Below are 20,700 nucleotides of genomic sequence, written 5' to 3' on the forward strand. Positions count from 1 at the left end.
GGCACTGGAGGCTGGGATTTAAATCACAGTATTTTTGGGCCTAAATCCCGGGATCTCGCAGATTGTGACCCCAGTATTTGCCTCCCCAGAACAGATGTATGCAGGCTTTATTCTTTGTGCACTTGTGCTATAGAGAAAATCCTGTTTCCCGCACACGTGCGCCCATCTCTGTATGAGTCCAGTGTGCGGATTAAGGGTCCCATTTATCACACAATATTGGCGGCTGTTCCTGCGAATCATATTAAGTGTCCCCTGAATGTATGTAGGAGGGGCCACATCAGCACATGCTAATAACATCATTATAAGCAGCCTAATAACAATTACAGATGCTCCTCATACAATATATAGGATTTGGCGCATCCAATAGGCACAGAAAGATAACAAGAGGAGAACATGGAACGGTTTTATATTATTATATAATCACTATATATTAATCCTATATTAATAGAACCACCCAGCACAGTGATTTCCTTATATTTTTTCTTTCTGTGACTAAAATATACCGTCAACATTACAGCATTGGACATGTCAAAATTTGTGGTTGTCGACATATAATGTGTTGACTATTTGGAACTAAAATAACGCATTGTATGTGAAACATATTTTTAGTTCTGTTAGTAGTTATAATAATATTTATAAAAAAAAACTATTCCAAGCTAGATAGGACATCCCATAATGACATCACAATTAGTATGACATCATTATGACATCACAATCAATAGAAGGCAATAAATTGCTGCTCCCTCAAGCTTTAGCTTAGATAGGAAAGTAGGAGTGAATGTCTCTGGACAGAGATATGGCAGATATGCCGATTTACTTTATGATATGCGTCAGCTTGCTGACAATCTTGGCCGAAGGCCGACCTTTGCCTACAGCAGAAGGATCTCCAGTGGTCACCATGCCACATGCTGTATGGCACCATAGCCTGGATTTCGGATTACCCCATAATCGCATTATGCGACTAGTGATGATTATAGGCCTTGTCCTTGGACTTCTTTGCTTTGCAGCTATATTATTCAGCTGCTTGAGATACTGCTATAGGAATGTAAAGGAAATCCTGATGAAGAAACGTCTGATAGAGAAACTGGAGCTACTGACTGGGTCCCAATCTATTCCTAAAGATGTGGATTTAGAATCCATCGTGATTCATGGGCATACTTCACCAGAACCAGGACCGCGCAAGTCCAACAGCGAGGAATCAGACAAAGCAAATCAGGCCATCAAGCTTCCAACAACCAAGGACAAAAAGCCAAAGACCGGAATCAAGACATCAAAGGTACCTAAAATAATAGGTACACAAATGGGCAAAATAAGAAAAATCAAACATAAGAAGCCCAAATTCCTCAGAATTCCAGTGTTGAGGAACGAGAAGGTTCAGGCATTGGTAACCCAGATCCTCTGTGGATATTTGTATAGTATCGGATCACCGTTACCAGCCCAGTGTACGGAACCAGCTCTCCGGTACCAGCCCAGTGTACAGAACTAGCTCAGAGGTACCAGCCCAGTGTAGAGAACCAGCTCAGCGGTACCAGCCCAGTGTACAGAACCAGCTCAGCGGTACCAGCACAGTGTACAGAACCAGCTCACCGGTACCAGCCCAGTGTACAGAACCAGCTCAGCAGTACCAGCCCAGTGTACAGAACCAGCTCAGCGGTACCAGCACAGTGTACAGAACCAGCTCAGCGGTACCAGCACAGTGTACAGAACCAGCTCAGCGGTACCAGCCCAGTGTACAGAACCAGCTCTCCAGTACCAGCCCAGTGTACAGAACCAGCTCAGCAGTATCAGCAGGTGTACAGAACCATCTCAGCGGTACCAGCCCAGTGTACAGAACCAGCTCAGCGGTACCAGCCCAGTGTACAGAACCAGCTCAGCGGTACCAGCCCAGTGTACAGAACCAGCTCACCGGTACCAGTACAGAATCTCCATACTCTCTGTATTTTAATAAAAGCTGTTCTGTACCTAATTGTGTTTGTCCTGTATTATGTAATATTATATAGAATATGCAGCACTGCTGAAACAATAGGTCACACATCAGACACATTTATATATCCATAGTACTGTTATAAATACATTGTTCTTGTTAGTAAATAATGACATAGAGATATTGTAACACCTTGCAATATTTGGTATATAATCTCAGGTAATGTTTCCAGTTATCCGATCGACAGGTACTCAATTATATACACAACAGTACTATGAAGTAGGATTTATTAAGCTGGAACTGAGTTCCAGATGAGTTATACCGTGTTCTCACTGCCAGTGAGAAATACACTGCAGGGACTGACCCCCGTTCTCACTGCAAGGCAAATTCCCGGGTGAAGAAGTTCTAACCGGTAATTTGCCTTTTAACACGGGTTTTTCTGCAGTGTGAACGGGTCAACCCGTGTCTGCATACCCGGATCTCAAACACGGGTAAAAAGAAGGGTTTTACCCATGTATGAGATCCGGGTATACGACCCGTTCACACTGCAGAAAAACCTGTGTTAAAATTCCCGGGTCGACATGATAGACCCGGGAATTTGCCTGCAGTGAGAACGGGGTATAAATTGCCAGTAAACATTGGACCAGTGGTGTCAAATCTTTAGAGGGGCTGCATGTTACAATGTAGTAAGACTCTCCGAATGTTGCTATTTGCAGAACTGTCCTGGCAATTAGTCTAGGTCAGGGGTAGGCAAGTAAATTTTAATGGAGTCCGGATATTTTGAATAATTTTGATCAAGGTCCGACGCAGCGTTCTCAGTCCTGCACTGCGCCGGTGCGCGATGACGTCACCGGCGCAGTGCACTACTGGGAACGCTGAAGCCCTGAGAGGCTTCAGAAGAAAATGCATACTAACGGGGACTGAAAACTAAAATTTAAAGTTTAAATTGTGTGCGGCGGTCTAATGCCTAGATTCGCCTATGGCTACTATAGCGCCAGAGCACTAATCTATATTCTATTTTTATATATTAATTTTATAATCTCCCAGAGAGAAATAGTATAGGTAGGAGATTAATGGAGAGAGGGAGCATTTGGAGGGTACATACTATTGAGAGAGAGGAACAGGAACCCACGTAAGGTAGATGACCACAGCAGGGTTGAGATCAGGCACAATTTCTGCCTCCTGTTGTGTGCTTGATGTGCAGCAGGCAAGATGGCCGCCGCTACAGTATATGAGCTGAAGAGGGAGAGTCAACCCTGCCGACTGGAGTCTCAGGGAGTGTGAGGGCACCAGCTGGTATCCGGACCTTGTCCCCGCAGTCACTGTGTCCCAGGATCACGGGCAGAGAGAAGGGGGATCCCCGGCGGCCGAACCGGAGCGTCCAGCGGGTCCGCCGGGGGGGCTGCAGAAATCGAGGCGCAGGCTTCAGGAGTACTGGAGGCCGCAACCCGCAGGAGTGATCTATGCACTCCCCGGCTCCGCAGCTCTCCAGCACAGGTGGCGGGGTACCGGGACCAAGGTGAGGATACACTGTGGGGATGAGAAGGGTGTAGGGGGAGGCTGGGAACTGGGTGGCCATCACTCAGAAGCAGGAGCCCCGGGATAGTGCGTCTTCTCTCCTCTGCCGCTAGGCCACGCCCCCTAATCTATATTCAAGAGACGGTCCGGTTTCCTGTCCTTTGCGGTCCGGAGTCGGACTCAGCAAAATGTCTGTGCTGTCTCTGATGCTGTCCCTCTCTATGATGCTGTCCCTCTCTATAATCAGCTTGGGACAGGTGTAGATGGAAATACAGGACTACCTGTCATTATGTAGCAAAGGGGGAACCGGACTTGGCTTCGACCCCACTTTCCGTCACACCCTGCTTACAGCAATCTGGGGAGGGCTCCTGAAGATGGCAGGCAGCCGGGACACACTCTCAGCACGTCTCACCACCAAACGGCTGGTTGCTTATCTGCTCCATGGTACAGGAGACCCACAGGTTGGCACACCATGCAGATCTGTTCCCTCAAGATGGCCACCACAGCACTGCTCCAACGGTTCCCTCCGAGCCCAACTGTCAGTGTGGGGCTTCTATATATAGACTTCAGTCACGTGACCCAATGGCTGCATGCTGCTGTAATGTCAGCTGCACCTATCATTGGACCAGTGGTGTCAAACTCATGGTCCTCCGCCTGTTGTAGAACTACATGTCCCAGCATGCCCTGCCACAGTTTTAGCAATCCATTATATACAATCTGAGGCAGGGCATGCTGGGATGTGTAGTTCCATAACAGCTGGAGGGCCATGAGTTTGACACCACTGCCTTGGACTAATGCAAAAGGATTCTTCCTAATAGCTGATGGTACTTAGGCCCTCATTCTGGTTCAATCGGAAGGGGGTGAATTATTCCACAGGGCGGCATCTCAGATGCTAGTTAAGCTGCCATGTTTGCAGCTTACCGAGCTAACCTGAATCAGGACCTTCAGTTTTGTGCCTGCACAGTTGCATTACAATGATTAGGGCTCCATAGTATGCAGCCCCCAGGACTAATGCATTATGGCTGCATTATAGCACAGGCCGGGCCTCCTGCTACTCACACTCTGGACAGCAGTCCCTGTGGGAGGGGTTTCCTCTCAAGTGACTCCCAGCCCTGTGTGAGATCAGCAGGCAGAGCTTCCAATCAGCAGCCGCTACACAGCCGCCGCCTCCCCCTGCAGAGCCAGCTTGTCCTGCATTCCGCTGGGTCAGCACACAATGTAGAGAAGGTTGAAAATAGGTTTTCTTTTGTACAGCGCTCTGAATGGGGTGTGCATTGAAAGGTCTCCAGTAATTAGGTCGATAGTTAATAGGTGGATCTCTATTGGTTGACAGCCAACAGGTCGAAATTGACATACGGTCAACATGGAAATGTTCGACGCAGTAAAAGCTCAATGAGTTTTCTATTTTTTTTGAGGGGGGGGGGGGTGTCTATGTTGAAATCTGCTGACATGGGACACTGTATGCGTGCACCAAACTATTATAATCTAACTCTGGGCCCAACTGGATCGTGAAGAACAAGTCGGTTACAAAAAAAACCCATGAAAAGTGTACAAGTCCGAATCGGGCCCCTAGAGCCTTATTCAGATTTGTACGCAATGCGCTTATCGGTAGACTGTGCACGCGCCAAGGCACTTTACTGATGGCACCTGCAATCAGCAGCAGACATTTAGTGCTATGGATTGTTGGAGTAAGTAGGGCCCCAAACCGGTATCTTGCCTAGGGCCCCATGAGGTCTAAATCCACCTCTGCCTTGCATAATACTGCAGTGTCTTTAATACAATCATTTTATTACCAATTGTACAGAACATAAGATCTATCGACGCAACATCGGACTGGCGGGCCCAGGTATCGCGTCAGGTGACACATTCGATGTGCATACAATCCTTCGATTGATCGCACAGATGCGGATTGTAGGCAATATCGCCCTAGTGTATGGGCACCATAAGAAAGAAAAACTCTGCAAAATATTATTCATGCTTATATAACCTACAAAATGACCCTGTGACCCCCCAACCAAATCCCGAAGAGAGATCTAATTTTCTTAGAAACCTACCACTACGGTCTCTATCCACACAAGATATTGAATTCTTAAACTCTCCCTGGACTCTCCAAGAGATGGAGTCAGCCATATCTTCACTACCTTTAAATAAAGTCCCTGGGCCCAGATGGCTTCACCTCCAACGTCTATTAACATTTCAAAAAGACCCTTGCCCCAGTCCTTTTAAACCTCTTCCAAGAATCTACACCCTCTCCTTATTTTCCAAAGAGATGTTAGAATCCCGAATAGTAACCATCCCGAAACCGGGTAAACCCCCCACTGCAGTGCAAAATTACCGCCCTATTGCTCTTTTGAACGTAGATGTCAAATTATTTGCAAAAATGATCGCAAACAGGCTCTCTCCCCTTTTACCCAACATTATTAACCCAGATCAAGTGGGATTTGTAATTGGCAGACAAGCGTATGAAAATACAAGAATTCTAAATATTATTGAACATTGCCATAGTTCCAGTCGACCTCTATTCCTGCTATCCCTCGATGCTGAACAAGTGTTGATAGGTTGAACTGGAACTATATGCAACAGACGCTACAGAAATTTGGAATTACAGGCACTTTCTTTGATGCCATCCTAGCTCTGTACTCCTGCCCATCGGACAAAGTATTTGCCAATGGCTGCCTATCTGACATAACCAACGGCACCAGACAGGGCTGCCCCCTTCCCCCGTTAATATTTGTTCTTGCTGTAGAACCATTGGACAATTTAGTTTGTGTCGCTAATCCAGAATCATCCCTTCCCCGGTTACACTCTATCCTTGAACATTACACACAAGTCTCCTACTATAAACTAAATACTAACAAAACAGAGGCCCTCCCTTTACATATTTCTATTGAATCCATTCAATCCATGAAATCCCAGTATAAATATGCCTGGCAAAACAAATCCCTTAAATATTTAGGCGTGCACCTTGCTAGAGACTCTGACCGTATGACCTGTAATTATGACCCTCTACTCAGAACATTTGAAACTTTGACCACGGAATGGCTTTTACGGGACGTTACATGGATGGGGCGTGTAGCGACAGCCAAGATGATTCTCCTTCCCAAACTCATGTATCTATTCAGAACCATTCCTCGCCCCTATCCCAAATCAATTTGCAATACATTTAACCGTATTCTTTCAAATTATGTTTTGGGAAGGAAGAAAGCTAAGCTCGCCAGGTCTATTCTTACTGCCCCAAAAGACAAAGGGGGTGTTAGAGGGGTATCCCTGGACCTGCTCCCTAACTCTATTGTCCCAGCCTGGGGTCCACGAATATGTGCGGTGCTAGGCTTCACCTGTACCCGTCCCGGCTGTAAGGGCGAATTAGGTCCGCCCAGACTCCGTTACAGGCAGGTCTTATGATGGGACAACGTATTCGTGGAAGCAGACCGGGAGCAAGAGGAGATCTAACTACTCCCTGACTGGACAGGCCCGGGGACCCCTCACGGGACGCTATCAGTGATGACGCACTGAGGTGGTGTTGCGTACTAAGTAATAACTGCAAAAATGCAGAGACGGTGGTACAATAATAAAGATAGTTGCAACAATGCAAAGACGTTGGTATATAAATAACTGACGAATGGCAACAATGCACAAATGATGGTACTCGATAATCAAACAACCTCTTCCCCCAATTCCCTATACTGCACGGGGAAGCCCCAAGTGCAGATACCCACAAGGATACAGGGGTGACTGAAGGCAAGAGGACGGCAGGCAATACACAGGTACTTAGCTGAAGCTGGAACTGAGACTCCGGAGCAAAGCAAGCTAAGGCAGTGCAGGACCAGGAACACCACGGGACTGCTAGACGCAGGATCCAATAGGCTATAACCGGCGTCTGTTCCCAGCAGACGCCGGCTATTTATTCAAGTTTGCCGCCCCTGTGGCTGCTGACGTCAGCCACGCTGTAGCCGCACGCCGGGCGGAAGTTCGGGGATGTTGCCGAGCAACGACCCCGAGGCTCTCCCGGCGCACTCCACTCACAGCCCGTCCAGGACCTGTCAGCCGCAGGAGAGGATCCGGGACGGCGGCTGCTAACAGGGGGAATAGCGTATTCAGATTTGGAAAATACCATGCCGCCTGCATTCTAAGTCAAATTAGAGATTGGGCTAATACGGATCTCTCTAAACCCTGGGTTAGCATAGAACAAAATGCCACATCTCCCTTCCAATTATTAGACTTGCTTTGTCTCCCCTCCTCAGCCATCCCTCCCTCCACTAATAAATGTAAAGCAATTACCACCACTTTATTCCTATGGCACAAACTATGCAAGACCCATTCAAACCATTCTAGTCCCTCCCCATATTTGTCTCTCCAATCCATTGCGTATATAATTCCAGATCTAGACCTGAGCTCTTGGAAATCGCAAGGTCTTACGTCTCTCCAAGACATTCAAGCGCAAGACAATCTGCTTCCATTTTGTCAACTCCAAGAACGTTTTCAAATCCCAAAGCAGTACTTCTAGAAGTATCTCCAAATTAGAAGTTGGCTCTCTACTTTCCACGATAAACCCCTAACCCCTAGGAACTACTGCAAATCTTCCTTCTTATACGCTCCAAAACAAGCCGGGGAAACATCTCGAGATGGTACGGACATATTACAACAGAATCCATCAATTTAGCATTTCCTTCCCAGACTAAATGGGAGAGGGACCTTGGAGATGTTTTTGACCCAGAATTCTGGTCGAGTATTTTCTCCTCCTGCTTCAAAAATTCAAAATGTGTCTCCCACACAGAGATGTTTCTCAAACTCATCCACAGAGTCTACCTTACCCCCGAATTCCTGCATAAGATCTGGCCCAAAGCCTCACCCTACTGCTGGAGATGATGCGGACAGATTGGGAGCATCTTACATGGTTTTTGGACTTGTCCCCACATCCAGGCACTCTGGACAGCAATTTGTCACCTAATTTCGAAAGTACTAAGGTATCATGTCCCCCTGAGTCCCTTGATCGCATTATTCCACTATTCTTACCCACATGTAATTGTTACAGATAGTTATATCCTCGGCCATATACTTATTGCCTCTAAGGCTGCTATGGCCCAGCAATGGAAAACCCCAATTATCCCCTCCATTCAAAGTATAGCAGCCAAAATTCAAAAACACTTTACTGTATATATATGAAACAGCTCCCAGTCCATACAACCTCCCTTCACCTCTCACCAGAAACAAATGGGCTAAATGGTCTTTATACAAAACCGTCGACTGCACTCAGACCTCCCAAACACATAACCTTTTTAATTGACAGCTTACACCCCCCTTCTTCTTCTTCATAGTTACGTAGAAACTGGTTGATAAATCGACTGTCATCCCTTTTGATTGTGCTCATGATTTCATTGTTGTCAGATATTTTCCTGTATGGCTTAGAACAGCAATATGTCGGAACTAATGAGATATATATATATGATTACATCCTACCGTATAACTTATCCGGTAATACTGTTCCCCTCCTTCCCCTTTTATTTCTTCCCCCCACTTTGTAACCAAGGACTATGTAATTGTACCGATCTGTGATCTATTTTGTATTATGGTTGTCATGTCAAAACCTTATGGTACTTTCATAAAACCTCAATAAAAATGATTAATTTAAAAAAAAGAAAGCAAAACTCACTGGCTCCGTCCACTGGAAAGAACAGCAGCCGGCAGCACACTCAGGACCGCTTCACTGCTGGCAGCAAGGAATCACTGGACAGTGGCTGAATAGGAGCATATGGGGCAATGGGGCCAGGCCCAGCCCAGGCATTATATCACTGGAAGGCAGCAGCAGTACCAGTGCACCCATGACCAGACTGACTCCCAGTCCCACCAGGGCTGTCACAGCAGTGATGAGTCTCTTTTAGCCCCTCTCTGGCCAAAGGCGACACTAAGTGTGACAGTGTGTCACTCTCACTGAGACAACACGCTGGCCTCTTCTTCCTCTGCTTAAGCAGTCGGGTGAGTGTGGCGTAAGAGCAGCGCTGGTGTTGGCGGTGAAACACGCCCTCTCTGACACCATGCCGCATGCAGCCACACAGCAGTGTCTGAGATGATTGCTTCTAGTACTCAGCGCTGCCTGGAGGAAAACAAACGTGCACATGCACACCCTGATCCCACTAATCCTGGCACTGGAGGCTGGGATTTAAATCACAGTATTTTTGGGCCTAAATCCCGGGATCTCGCAGATTGTGACCCCAGTATTTGCCTCCCCAGAACAGATGTATGCAGGCTTTATTCTTTGTGCACTTGTGCTATAGAGAAAAGCCTGTTTCCTGCACACGTGCGCCCATCTCTGTATTAGTCCAGTGTGCGGATTAAGGGTCCCATTTATCACACAATATTGGCGGCTGTTCCTGCGAATCATATTAAGTGTCACCTGAATGTATGTAGGAGGGGCCACATCAGCACATGCTAATAACATCATTATAAGCAGCCTAATAACAATTACAGATGCTCCTCATACAATATATAGGATTTGGTGCATTCAATAGGCACAGAAAGCTAACAAGAGGAGAACATGGAACGGTTTTATATTATTATATAATCACTATATATTGATCCTATATTAATAGAACCACCCAGCACAGTGATTTCCTTATATTTTTTCTTTCTGTGACTAAAATATACCGTCAACATTACAGCATTGGACATGTCAAAATTTGTGGTTGTTGACATATAATGTGTTGACTATTTGGAACTAAAATAACGCATTGTATGTGAAACATATTTTTAGTTCTGTTAGTAGTTATAATAATATTTATAAAAAAAAACTATTCCAAGCTAGATAGGACATCCCATAATGACATCACAATTAGTATGACATCATTATGACATCACAATCAATAGAAGGCAATAAATTGCTGCTCCCTCAAGCTTTAGCTTAGATAGGAAAGTAGGAGTGAATGTCTCTGGACAGAGATATGGCAGCTATGCCGATTTACTTTATTATATGCGTCAGCTTGCTGACAATCTTGGCCGAAGGCCGACCTTTGCCTACAGCAGAAGGATCTCCAGTGGTCACCATGCCACATGCTGTACGGCACCATAGCCTGGATTTCGGATTACCCCATAATCGCATTATGCGACTGGTGATGATTATAGGCCTTGTCCTTGGACTTCTTTGCTTTGCAGCTATATTATTCTGCTGCTTGAGATACTGCTTTAGGAATGTAAAGGAAATCCTGATGAAGAAATGTCTGATAGAGAAACTGGAGCTACTGACTGGGTCCCAATCTATTCCTAAAGATGTGGATTTAGAATCCATCGTGATTCATGGGCATACTACACCAGAACCAGAACCGCGCAAGTCCAACAGCGAGGAATCAGACAAAGCAAATCAGACCATCAAGCTTCCAACAACCAAGGACAAAAAGGCAAAGACCGGAATCAAGACATCAAAGGTACCTAAAATAATAGGTACACAAATGGGCAAAATAAGAAAAATCAAACATAAGAAGCCCAAATTTCTCAGAATTCCAGTGTTGAGGAGTGAGAAGGTTCAGGCATTGGTAACCCAGATCCTCTGTGGATATTTGTATAGTATCGGATCACCGTTACCAGCCCAGTGTACGGAACCAGCTCTCCGGTACCAGCCCAGTGTACACAACTAGCTCAGAGGTACCAGCCCAGTGTACAGAACCAGCTCAGCGGCACCAGCCCAGTGTACAGAACCAGCACAGTGTACAGAACCAGCTCAGCGGTACCAGCACAGTGTACAGAACCAGCACAGTGTACAGAACCAGCTCTCCGGTACCAGCCCAGTGTACAGAACCAGCTCAGCGGTACCAGCCCAGTGTACAGAACCAGCTCAGCGGTACCAGCACAGTGTACAGAAGCAGCTCAGCGGTACCAGCCCAGTGTACAGAACCATCTCAGCGGTACCAGCCCAGTGTACAGAACCAGCTCACCGGTACCAGCACATAGTACAGAATCTCCATACTCTCTGTATTTAAATAAAAGCTGTTCTGTACCTAATTGTGTTTGTCCTGTATTATGTAATATTATATAGAATATGCAGCACTGCTGAAACAATAGGTCACACATCAGACACATTTATATATCCATAGTACTGTTATAAATACATTGTTCTTGTTAGTAAATAATGACATAGGGGTATTGTAACACCTTGCAATATTTGGTATATAATCTCAGGTAATGTTTCCAGTTATCCGATCGACAGGTCCTCAATTATATACACAACAGTACTATGAAGTAGGATTTATTAAGCTGGAACTCACCTGAGTTCCAGATGAGTTATACCGTGTTCTCACTGCCAGTGAGAAATACACTGCAGGGACTGACCCCCGTTCTCACTGCAAGGCAAATTCCCGGGTGAAGAAGTTCTACCCGGTAATTTGCCTTTTAACACGGGTTTTTCTGCAGTGTGAACGGGTCAACCCGTGTCTGCATACCCGGATCTCAAACACGGGTAAAAAGAAGGGTTTTACCCGTGTATGAGATCCGGGTATACGACCCGTTCACACAGCAGAAAAACCTGTGTTAAAAGGCAAATTCCCGGGTCGACATGATAGACCCGGGAATTTGCCTGCAGTGAGAACGGGGTATAAATTGCCAGTAAACATTGGACCAGTGGTGTCAAATCTTTAGAGGGGCTGCATGTTACACTGTAGTCAGACTCTCCGAATGTTGCTATTTGCAGAACTGTCCTGGCAATTAGTTTAGATTATACTTTGCTCAGCAAAATGTCTGTGCTGTCTCTGATGCTGTCCCTCTCTATGATGCTGTCCCTCTCTATAATCAGCTTGGGACAGGTGTAGATGGAAATACAGGACTACCTGTCATTATGTAGCAAAGGGGGAACCGGACTTGGCTTCGACCCCACTTTCCGTCACACCCTGCTTACAGCAATCTGGGTAGGGCTCCTGAAGATGGCAGGCAGCCGGGACACACTCTCAGCGCGTCTTACCACCAAACGACTGGTTGCTTATCTGCTCCATCGTACAGGAGACCCACAGGTTGGCACACCATGCAGATCTGTCCCCTCAAGATGGCCACCATAGCACAGCTCCAACGGTTCCCTCCGAGCCCAACTGTCAGTGTGGGGCTTCTATATATAGACTTCAGTCACGTGACCCAATGGCTGCATGCTGCTGTAATGTCAGCTGCACCTATCATTGGACCAGTGGTGTCAAACTCATGGTCCTCCGCCTGTTGTAGAACTACATGTCCCAGCATGCCCTGCCACAGTTTTAGCAATCCATTATATAAAATCTGAGGCAGGGCATGCTGGGGTGTGTAGTTCCACAACAGCTGGAGGGCCATGAGTTTGACACCACTGCCTTGGACTGAAACAAAAGGATTCTTCCCAATAGCTGATGGTACTTAGGCCCTCATTCTGGTTCAATCAGAAGGGGGTGAATTATTCCACAGGGCGGCATCTCAGGTGCTAGTTAAGACCTTCAGTTTTGTGCCTGCACAGTTGCATTACAATGATTAGGGCTCCATAGTATGCAGCCCCCAGGACTAGAAATGCATTATGGCTGCATTATAGCACAGGCCGGGCCTCCTGCTAATCACACTCTGGACAGCAGTCCCTGTGGGAGGAGTTTCCTCTCATGTGACTCCCAGCCCTGTGTGAGATCAGCAGGCAGAGCTTCCAATCAGCAGCCACTACACAGCCGCCGCCTCCCCCTGCAGAGCCAGCTTGTCCTGCATTCCGCTGGGTCAACACACAATGTAGAAAAGGTTGAACATAGGTTTTCTTTTGTACAGCGCTCTGACTGCGGTGTGCATTGAAAGGTCTCGAGTAATTAGGTCAATAGTCAATAGGTGGATCACTATCGGTTGACAGCCAACAGGTCGACATTGACCTAAGGTCAACTTGGAAATGTTCGACGCTGCAAAAGGCCAATGAGTTTTCCAGTTTTTTTCTTTTTTTTGGGTGTCTATGTTGAAATTTGCTGACATGGGACACTGTATGCGTGTACCAAACTATTATAATCTAACTCTGGGCCCAACTGGATCGTGAAGAACAAGTCGGTTACAACAAAAAAACATGAAAAACTCATGTGGACCGAGTGTACAAGTCTGAATTGTACCCCGAGAGCCTAATTCAGATTTGTACACAATGCGCTTATCGGTAGACCGTGCATGCGCCAAGGTACTCTATCGATGCCGCCTGCAATCAACAGCAAACATACAGTGCTATGGATTGTTAGAGGGAGAAGGGCCCCAAACCGGTATCTTGCCTAGTGCCCCATAAGGTCTTAATCAGCCTCTGCCCGGGGTGCCCAATCACTTTTGTCTACATGATATAATTATCCAGTTGCAGCCAATCAGCTCATGTCATTTTTCAAGCACAGCCTGTAACAAGGCAGCTATAGATAGATAGCTGCTGATTGGCTGGTAATTATGTGACATCACATGATAGCACTCTGTACCTGTAGAAGCTCTTGGCTGGATTGGCAGAAGTGATGTTAGGGTCTGCGGTGTAGGAGAACAATGAATCAGGGAAACTAAACTCTTGTTCTCCATACCAGATGGTTACTCTCAGATCTGCGGTGGAGTTACTGGAACCAGTAAGGCACTCCAACTGGTTTTCCTGAATCTCTGAGGTGCTGTGAATAAATAACACAAATTTGCCTGTGATGCATGTGCAAACTTAGTTTCATATTAAGGGTTAAATTCACTAATCTGTGCTGCTATTACCTCTTCTCTTCCCACTATATACAGTAACTATCAGTCTGTGGCTTCCTGCTGCCTCCATTCCCCTCCTCACATCATGTCACTGCCCCTGTCACATGCAGCCCTGTCCTCACTGACACATCCCTCATCTCCTGATATACTCTATGCTGCTGGGCACCCTGCTCCTCCCACTATATAACTCTCAGTCTGTGGCTTCCTGCTGCCTCTATTCCCCTCCTCACATCATGTCACTGCCCCTGTCACATGCAGCCCTGTCCTCACTGACACATCCCTCATCTCCTGATATACTCTGTGCTGCTGGGGACCCTGCTCCTCCCACTATATAACTCTCAGTCTGTGGCTTCCTGCTGCCTCTATTCCCCTCCTCACATCACGTCACTGCCCCTGTCACATGCAGCCCTGTCCTCACTGACACACCACTCATCTCCTGATATACTCTGTGCTGCTGGGGACCCTGCTCCTCCCACTATATAACTCTCAGTCTGTGGCTTCCTGCTGCCTCTATTCCCCTCCTCACATCATGTCACCGCCCCTGTCACATGCAGCCCTGTCCTCACTGACACATCACTCATCTCCTGATATACTCTGTGCTGCTGGGGACCCTGCTCCTCCCACTATATAACTCTCAGTCTGTGGCTTCCTGCTGCCTCCATTCCCCTCCTCACATCATGTCACTGCCCCTGTCACATGCAGCCCTGTCCTCACTGACACATCACTCATCTCCTGATATACTCTGTGCTGCTGGGGACCCAGCTCCTCCCACTATATAACTCTCAGTCTGTGGCTTCCTGCTGCCTCTATTCTCCTCCTCACATCCTGTCACTGTCACATGCAGCCCTGTCCTCACTGACACATCACTCATCTCCTGATATACTCTGTGCTGCTGGGGACCCTGCTCCTCCCACTATATAACTCTCAGTCTGTGGCTTCCTGCTGCCTCTATTCCCCTCCTCACATCATGTCACTGCCCCTGTCACATGCAGCCCTGTCCTCACTGACACATCACTCATCTCCTGATATACTCTGTGCTGCTGGGACCCTGCTCCTCCCACTATATAACTCTTAGTCTGTGGCTTCCTGCTGCCTCCATTCCCCTCCTCACATCCTGTCACATGCAGCCCTGTCCTCACTGACACACCACTCCTCTCCTCATATACTCTGCTGGGGGACCCTGATATTTCTAATATCTAACTCCCTTCTACCATTTATTTCCACCCAATTAAAAATCGAGGATGTCATGGGCAGGTGTTGACAATAGGATCCTTCGAAAATAGAAACGATTCTGTTTTACATGTGACAACGTCTTACATGTGACAGGGGATGTCGCCAATCAAGACACGAATGTCGCTACCGCGTCCGGTCAGAAGTTTCGCTCCTGCAACGGTCAGCTGGGTTCCGCCAGATTTTGGCCCACGGGTTGGAAAAAATGTAAACAGCACCGGGTTCTGGAAATCACAGCACAGATATTGGGGGTTATAGCGGTCATGTGACTATCGTGTCATTGGCCAATCAGCATTCATTTGTTAGCAATATAATAGAAACACGTTTCATACAGAGATAGGTTTGACACGACTACACTTTTCCTAAAATACTCTGTTCTGCTCTGAACATGCTTATGATCTGCTTAGCTACTGGTTGTTTCTTATACTTCAAAACTAGCTGCATTTGTATCAGTAGGAGATGCAGTGTAAGTACAGCAGGTAGCACTGTCCTAGCCAAACAGACCGACAGGCTACATACCAAAGTTATGCTGCCCATACACTTGTGCGATTGGATTCGATGCGACATCGCAATGCGATGTCCATCAAACCCAATCGCATCTTGTGGTGCTAAAGTGCCCACTTTGCAGCACCCGATGTTGCATGCCATCTTGAGATGGCATATCAGGTGCTGGAAGAGGGCGGGCAGAGGGCGGCGATATGTAGCGCAAGAAGCACTAGCGCTAACGGGCGGCGGGGGTCAGTCAGTGGTGGCGGCAGAATTGTTTAAAACACTGGGCAGCCCTCTGATTGGCTGAGCTAACCCAGCCAATCAGAAGGCTGCCTAGTGTTTAAATACTTCTCCCACCACCGCTGACTGACCCCCGCTGCCTGCTAGCGCTAGTTCTTGCGCTACATAATGCCGCCGTCTCCCACGCCGCCAGTGATCCCTCCGGCCCCCTCTCCCCCTCCCCACGCCGATGAAAAAGCGTTCCCTCCGCCCCCCACCTGCGGATTGCATTCGAGCATCGCATGTGGTTAAAAACGCTCCTGCAATTCGATAAATATTATGTGCAGTACATAAGACCCGACATTCGACCGGCGTGCCCGCGCATCGCGTCGAATGGTACACAACATTTTGTGCATGCAATCATTCGATTTATCGGCCAGATGTGGTAGAAATCGAATGATTGCATGCAATATCTCACAAGTGTATGGGCAGCATTACTTGTGTGACGGGCTATCGCAAAGTGTGCAACACACAGATACTGTTATGCCTTCAATATATAATGTATCCAAGCTTTCTGCTGAATGGCCAAATCACATTCCATGGAACAGGGCGGCCGAATTATAGGGGGGCAAGGGATCGGCGCGTTCGCACGGGGGCGGATTGTTTGTGACTGCGCACAGTGTTTTATGTGCAGCCGCTGTGTGTGAGCACCCACAGCGCTCGCACACAGAAGTCCAGGTGGGGGGCGCGGAGAGACGGGTCGGGTAACTTTCCTATGGGAATGCCCAGCGGTTCATGGGAGTTCCCATGGTAGTTCCCTGATGATGCGGGTCCGTGGGGGGCAGGCAGCTGATGTCAGCGTATCCTCGCACAGGGCGCCCGCAGGTCTGAGACACCATTGAGGTCTGCTAACGCTAAAGAAACCATTTGGTGGTCGCCGAACATCGAAAGATACCCCCCCCCACCCAAGGCTGCGAATGGATGATTATGTAGCTTTGCGAATGGGCGGCGTCTAGGGTACTCGCAAGGCCGAAAATTTTGCAGACTTGTGAGTCAACCAGAATAAGGACCTGTGAGCATGTGTGTGCGTGCAGCACTACCTGATAGGTAAACACTTGGCTGGAGATTCCATGCAACCCTCCGGGAACTTCCACCAGGACATGTCCGGGTCTCTCGGTCCAGCTCTTACCGGTGACACAGACGATGCTGCAGAAGGAAGCAGACAGCGTTATGGAGGGGACGTACACTGCGCTCATAAAATAAATTCCTACTTAAAAAATGTAAATAGGTGCCAATGTTTTTCTAATCATAAAAATTTTTTTTGGTACGCATTAAAAAAAAAAAAAATTGTTAAAAATAATGCACAAAAACAATAAAATATGAATAAATGCTGGTATAATGACTGGGAGGGAATTGCAATAATGGGTCAGTCTATACGGTACCGTATTTCTTTTTGGAGACAAAGGTGAGCTCCATTCCTAGAATGTCTTTGGTAGTGTCCTTTTGTGGATCCAATGATATAAAGGGTTCTTGGTGAACCCACAATTTGCTTGGTATCGGTCAGTCCTTTAGTTGGTAGCGTTATGGAGAAGCTCCTTATACATTAGCAATGCCACTCACAGGTGGTTATATATTGTGGCCATTATATTATACAATTACTTACATGAAGTGAAATACTGTCTGACTATGGTGAAATTCAATTAGTAGGGAGCAACATCGGGAGTAGAAAACATTTGTTTTTTTTGCAATGTTTCTCCGATATATTTTTTTGGGGCTATTTTATTAGGGTCGTCTGCAAAAAAAATAAAAAAGTTTGGTACATGTATCCTAGCACGGCACCCACGATTTTGATTGAAGTGCATCTTATCGCATCGCATGCAATATAGCGGCATGCGATGCGATTTTTAATTGTACAAGCACCCTGATGGGTTCTTACAATGTTAAATACACCCCCATTGTCAACGCCACCCCCAATATCAACGCTAACCCGAAGCGTTGGGGAGGCGGTACACGTCCTCTGACCTTTTCATACCCCCACTATCCACATCGGCGTGGAGATGAGTTTAGATAGTGTGGCGAGCGCAGCGAGCCACCGAGCCTGAAGAGTGGCAAGCCCTGCAAGGGGACACTTACATGTATTCAGCGTCCCCTCACGGGCCTCGCTGCGCTCGGCACGCTTCGGGTTTGTATTCCACGTCCCCTCGCGGGGCTCGTTGCGCTCGCAACGCTTCGGGCTTGGACTATTTAAAATCAACTCCACGCCGACGTGTATAGTGGGGGTATGAAAAGGTCGGAGGATGCATACCGACGCCCCTCGCAGGCTCGCTGCTCTCGCCATGCTTCGGGTTGGCGTTGATAGTGGGGGTGGCGTTGACAATAGGGGTGCATTTAACATTGTAAACACCCGTGAGGGTGCATGTACAATTAAAAATCGCATTGCATCGCATTACATGCCATTTGCTGGCATGCGATGCTATGCGATATTTCACTGTACAAGCACTTCTGTTAATTTAAAGGGAAGATCGCATCGCATCGCACACATTGCACACCACTAAATACGGTAAGGGAAAATATATATGTAATATATAATCGGGCGCAAGTGGTTAATTAAATAATTAATATAAGAAACAATATATTAAATGGCAGCTCCCAATGGATTCCCACCAGGGGATCCAATGAAACAAAATCTAGGGGATATAAATATTCTAATCAAATAATTATAGAGAGCGCACTGAATTAAGCACAAATATTTATTAAAAAACAATAGATGAAAAGTTCATATAAACGTTCACAATTATTTAATAAAATATAACAATAAAATCAATATGATATAAAATAGTTATAGACCACTGGGCAATCACTGATGCCCCACACAATGCTATATTAATAATGTCCAGTTGCTCTTACCCACTAAGGATGATGTTATGTCCAGTAGCGGGGAACTTGTAATGGAGTTTGATGAGATATGAGAAGACAAAGTCCATCCAGTAAGTTTATGGAAATATGTGATATTTGATTGGGGGGGAAACCAGAGGGGGATTTGCAGATGAAAGGTGACTCGCAGAGCAGCCTCGCTGTTGGAAATAGATGTATCTGTGCTACAACCGGCAGATGATGGTAATGAGCCGGGAGCACTCCATAGTGAACCAGCGGCGCGGCTAGGTGTATGTTGGAGAGATCTGTCTCATCTACCACCGTGATGTTCTGGGGAAGAGAGCCAACGGTGGGAGTGACGGGGTACCTGCCGCGCTTGGTCTCGGGGTCTGGAGCGAGTCACACCTCTCGGGGGAGCCTGTGGATGGTAAAGTCCAGGATCGCCGCAGGTCACCCTTCTGCTCACAGGTATCGGCCCAGAGGATAGGAAATAAATCTGGTGATTTGAAGCAAAGTGGTGGGTAAAGGTGAGTGCCGGGTGGTCCTCCCGGTCTTAACGCGTTTCTCTGTCGTGGGATCAGACGGTTTCCTCAGAAGATATGTCTTCTCAGATCTCATCAAACTCCATTACAAGTTCCCCGCTACTGGACATAACATCATCCTTAGTGGGTAAGAGCAACTGGACATTATTCATATAGCATTGTGTGGGGCATCAGTGATTGCCCAGTGGTCTATAACTATTTTATATCATATTGATTTTATTGTTATATTTTATTAAATAATTGTGATCGTTTATATGAGCTTTTTCATCTATTGTTTTTTAATAAACATTTGTGCTTAATTCAGTGCGCTCTCTATAATTATTTGATTAGAATAATTATATCCCCTAAATACGGTAAGGGATGGTATGCGATGGGCGCCGTGCTAGGAAACAAGTACCAAATTTTTTTAAAGAAAACACAGATTCAGTGAAACCTGCGTGTTTTCGTTGGAAACGGCCCCATTTTCAGGGGACTGTTTTCGGGGATTTGAGTCGCCTACAGGAGATTAAAAATGCGGAAAATTGCATAACCCCCATCTATTATATCATAGTTAAACTTGCGCAACCGTGCGCTTGCGCAGTGTACTGCTAATCAGCCGCCATGCAAATTTGCAGCCGTGGTCTGAATTACCCCCATTGTCTGTCCACTAGATCCCTTTGAGTGACCGTTCATACTCTTCAGAACTGCAAATATCTGCCAGCAGGGGGAGCCGTTGCCCTTGCACAGAACCTCTGTATGCGCTTAGACAAGGACAAAACAATATACTAAAAAATTGAGATGAAATGGAGCTGGAATCTTCCCCAATGTCACAGTGAAAGGCTAAAAGCATATTTAGAGACGTGCGGTCCATAAATCATTACAAGGAAAGATCCTACTGAAAAATATAATTTATAAAGGCAAAGAAGTGCCTCAGTCAGACTTTACTGCTGCACAAGATATTGCCAGGTGATCAGAGATGACAGCTATAAAGATCTTGAATCTATATAAATGAAATAATGCTGCAATACATCTCTGCAGTGTGTGTATTAAATGAAGCAAGACCCATCCCAGTCAGAGCATTTTTTAAATGATTTACCAGGAAATAACCTCAGGCTCATGCACGGTTGGGAAGGCGTTCTCTACCACTGCATGCATCGGATATGTAAGGGACTCTAAACAATAAGGAGAACTGCTGGCAGCAGCACAGTAGGTATGGCCCCCAAATAATGACTAATGGGGGAGGTGATGGCAGCA

At 46.6% G+C, this 20,700-nt stretch overlaps 1 protein-coding gene across 1 annotated transcript in view; it reads right to left on the minus strand.

The window, feature by feature from the left end:
* Positions 1 to 20,700, minus strand: part of PLXNB1 (plexin B1) — a 308,999-nt gene that overhangs the window by 156,315 nt on the left and 131,984 nt on the right. The window contains exons 17-19 of the mRNA XM_083155963.1: positions 17,152 to 17,257; positions 15,431 to 15,567; positions 13,858 to 14,034 (exon numbers count right to left, since the gene is read on the minus strand). Of these exons, the coding sequence (XP_083012089.1) occupies positions 13,858 to 14,034; positions 15,431 to 15,567; positions 17,152 to 17,257 (420 nt within the window). The remainder of the gene's footprint in view (positions 1 to 13,857; positions 14,035 to 15,430; positions 15,568 to 17,151; positions 17,258 to 20,700) is intronic.

This window comes from Crinia signifera, chromosome 8 (genome assembly GCF_055691185.1).
Source record: "Crinia signifera chromosome 8, ASM5569118v1, whole genome shotgun sequence".
Taxonomy (NCBI): Eukaryota; Metazoa; Chordata; class Amphibia; order Anura; family Myobatrachidae; genus Crinia; species Crinia signifera.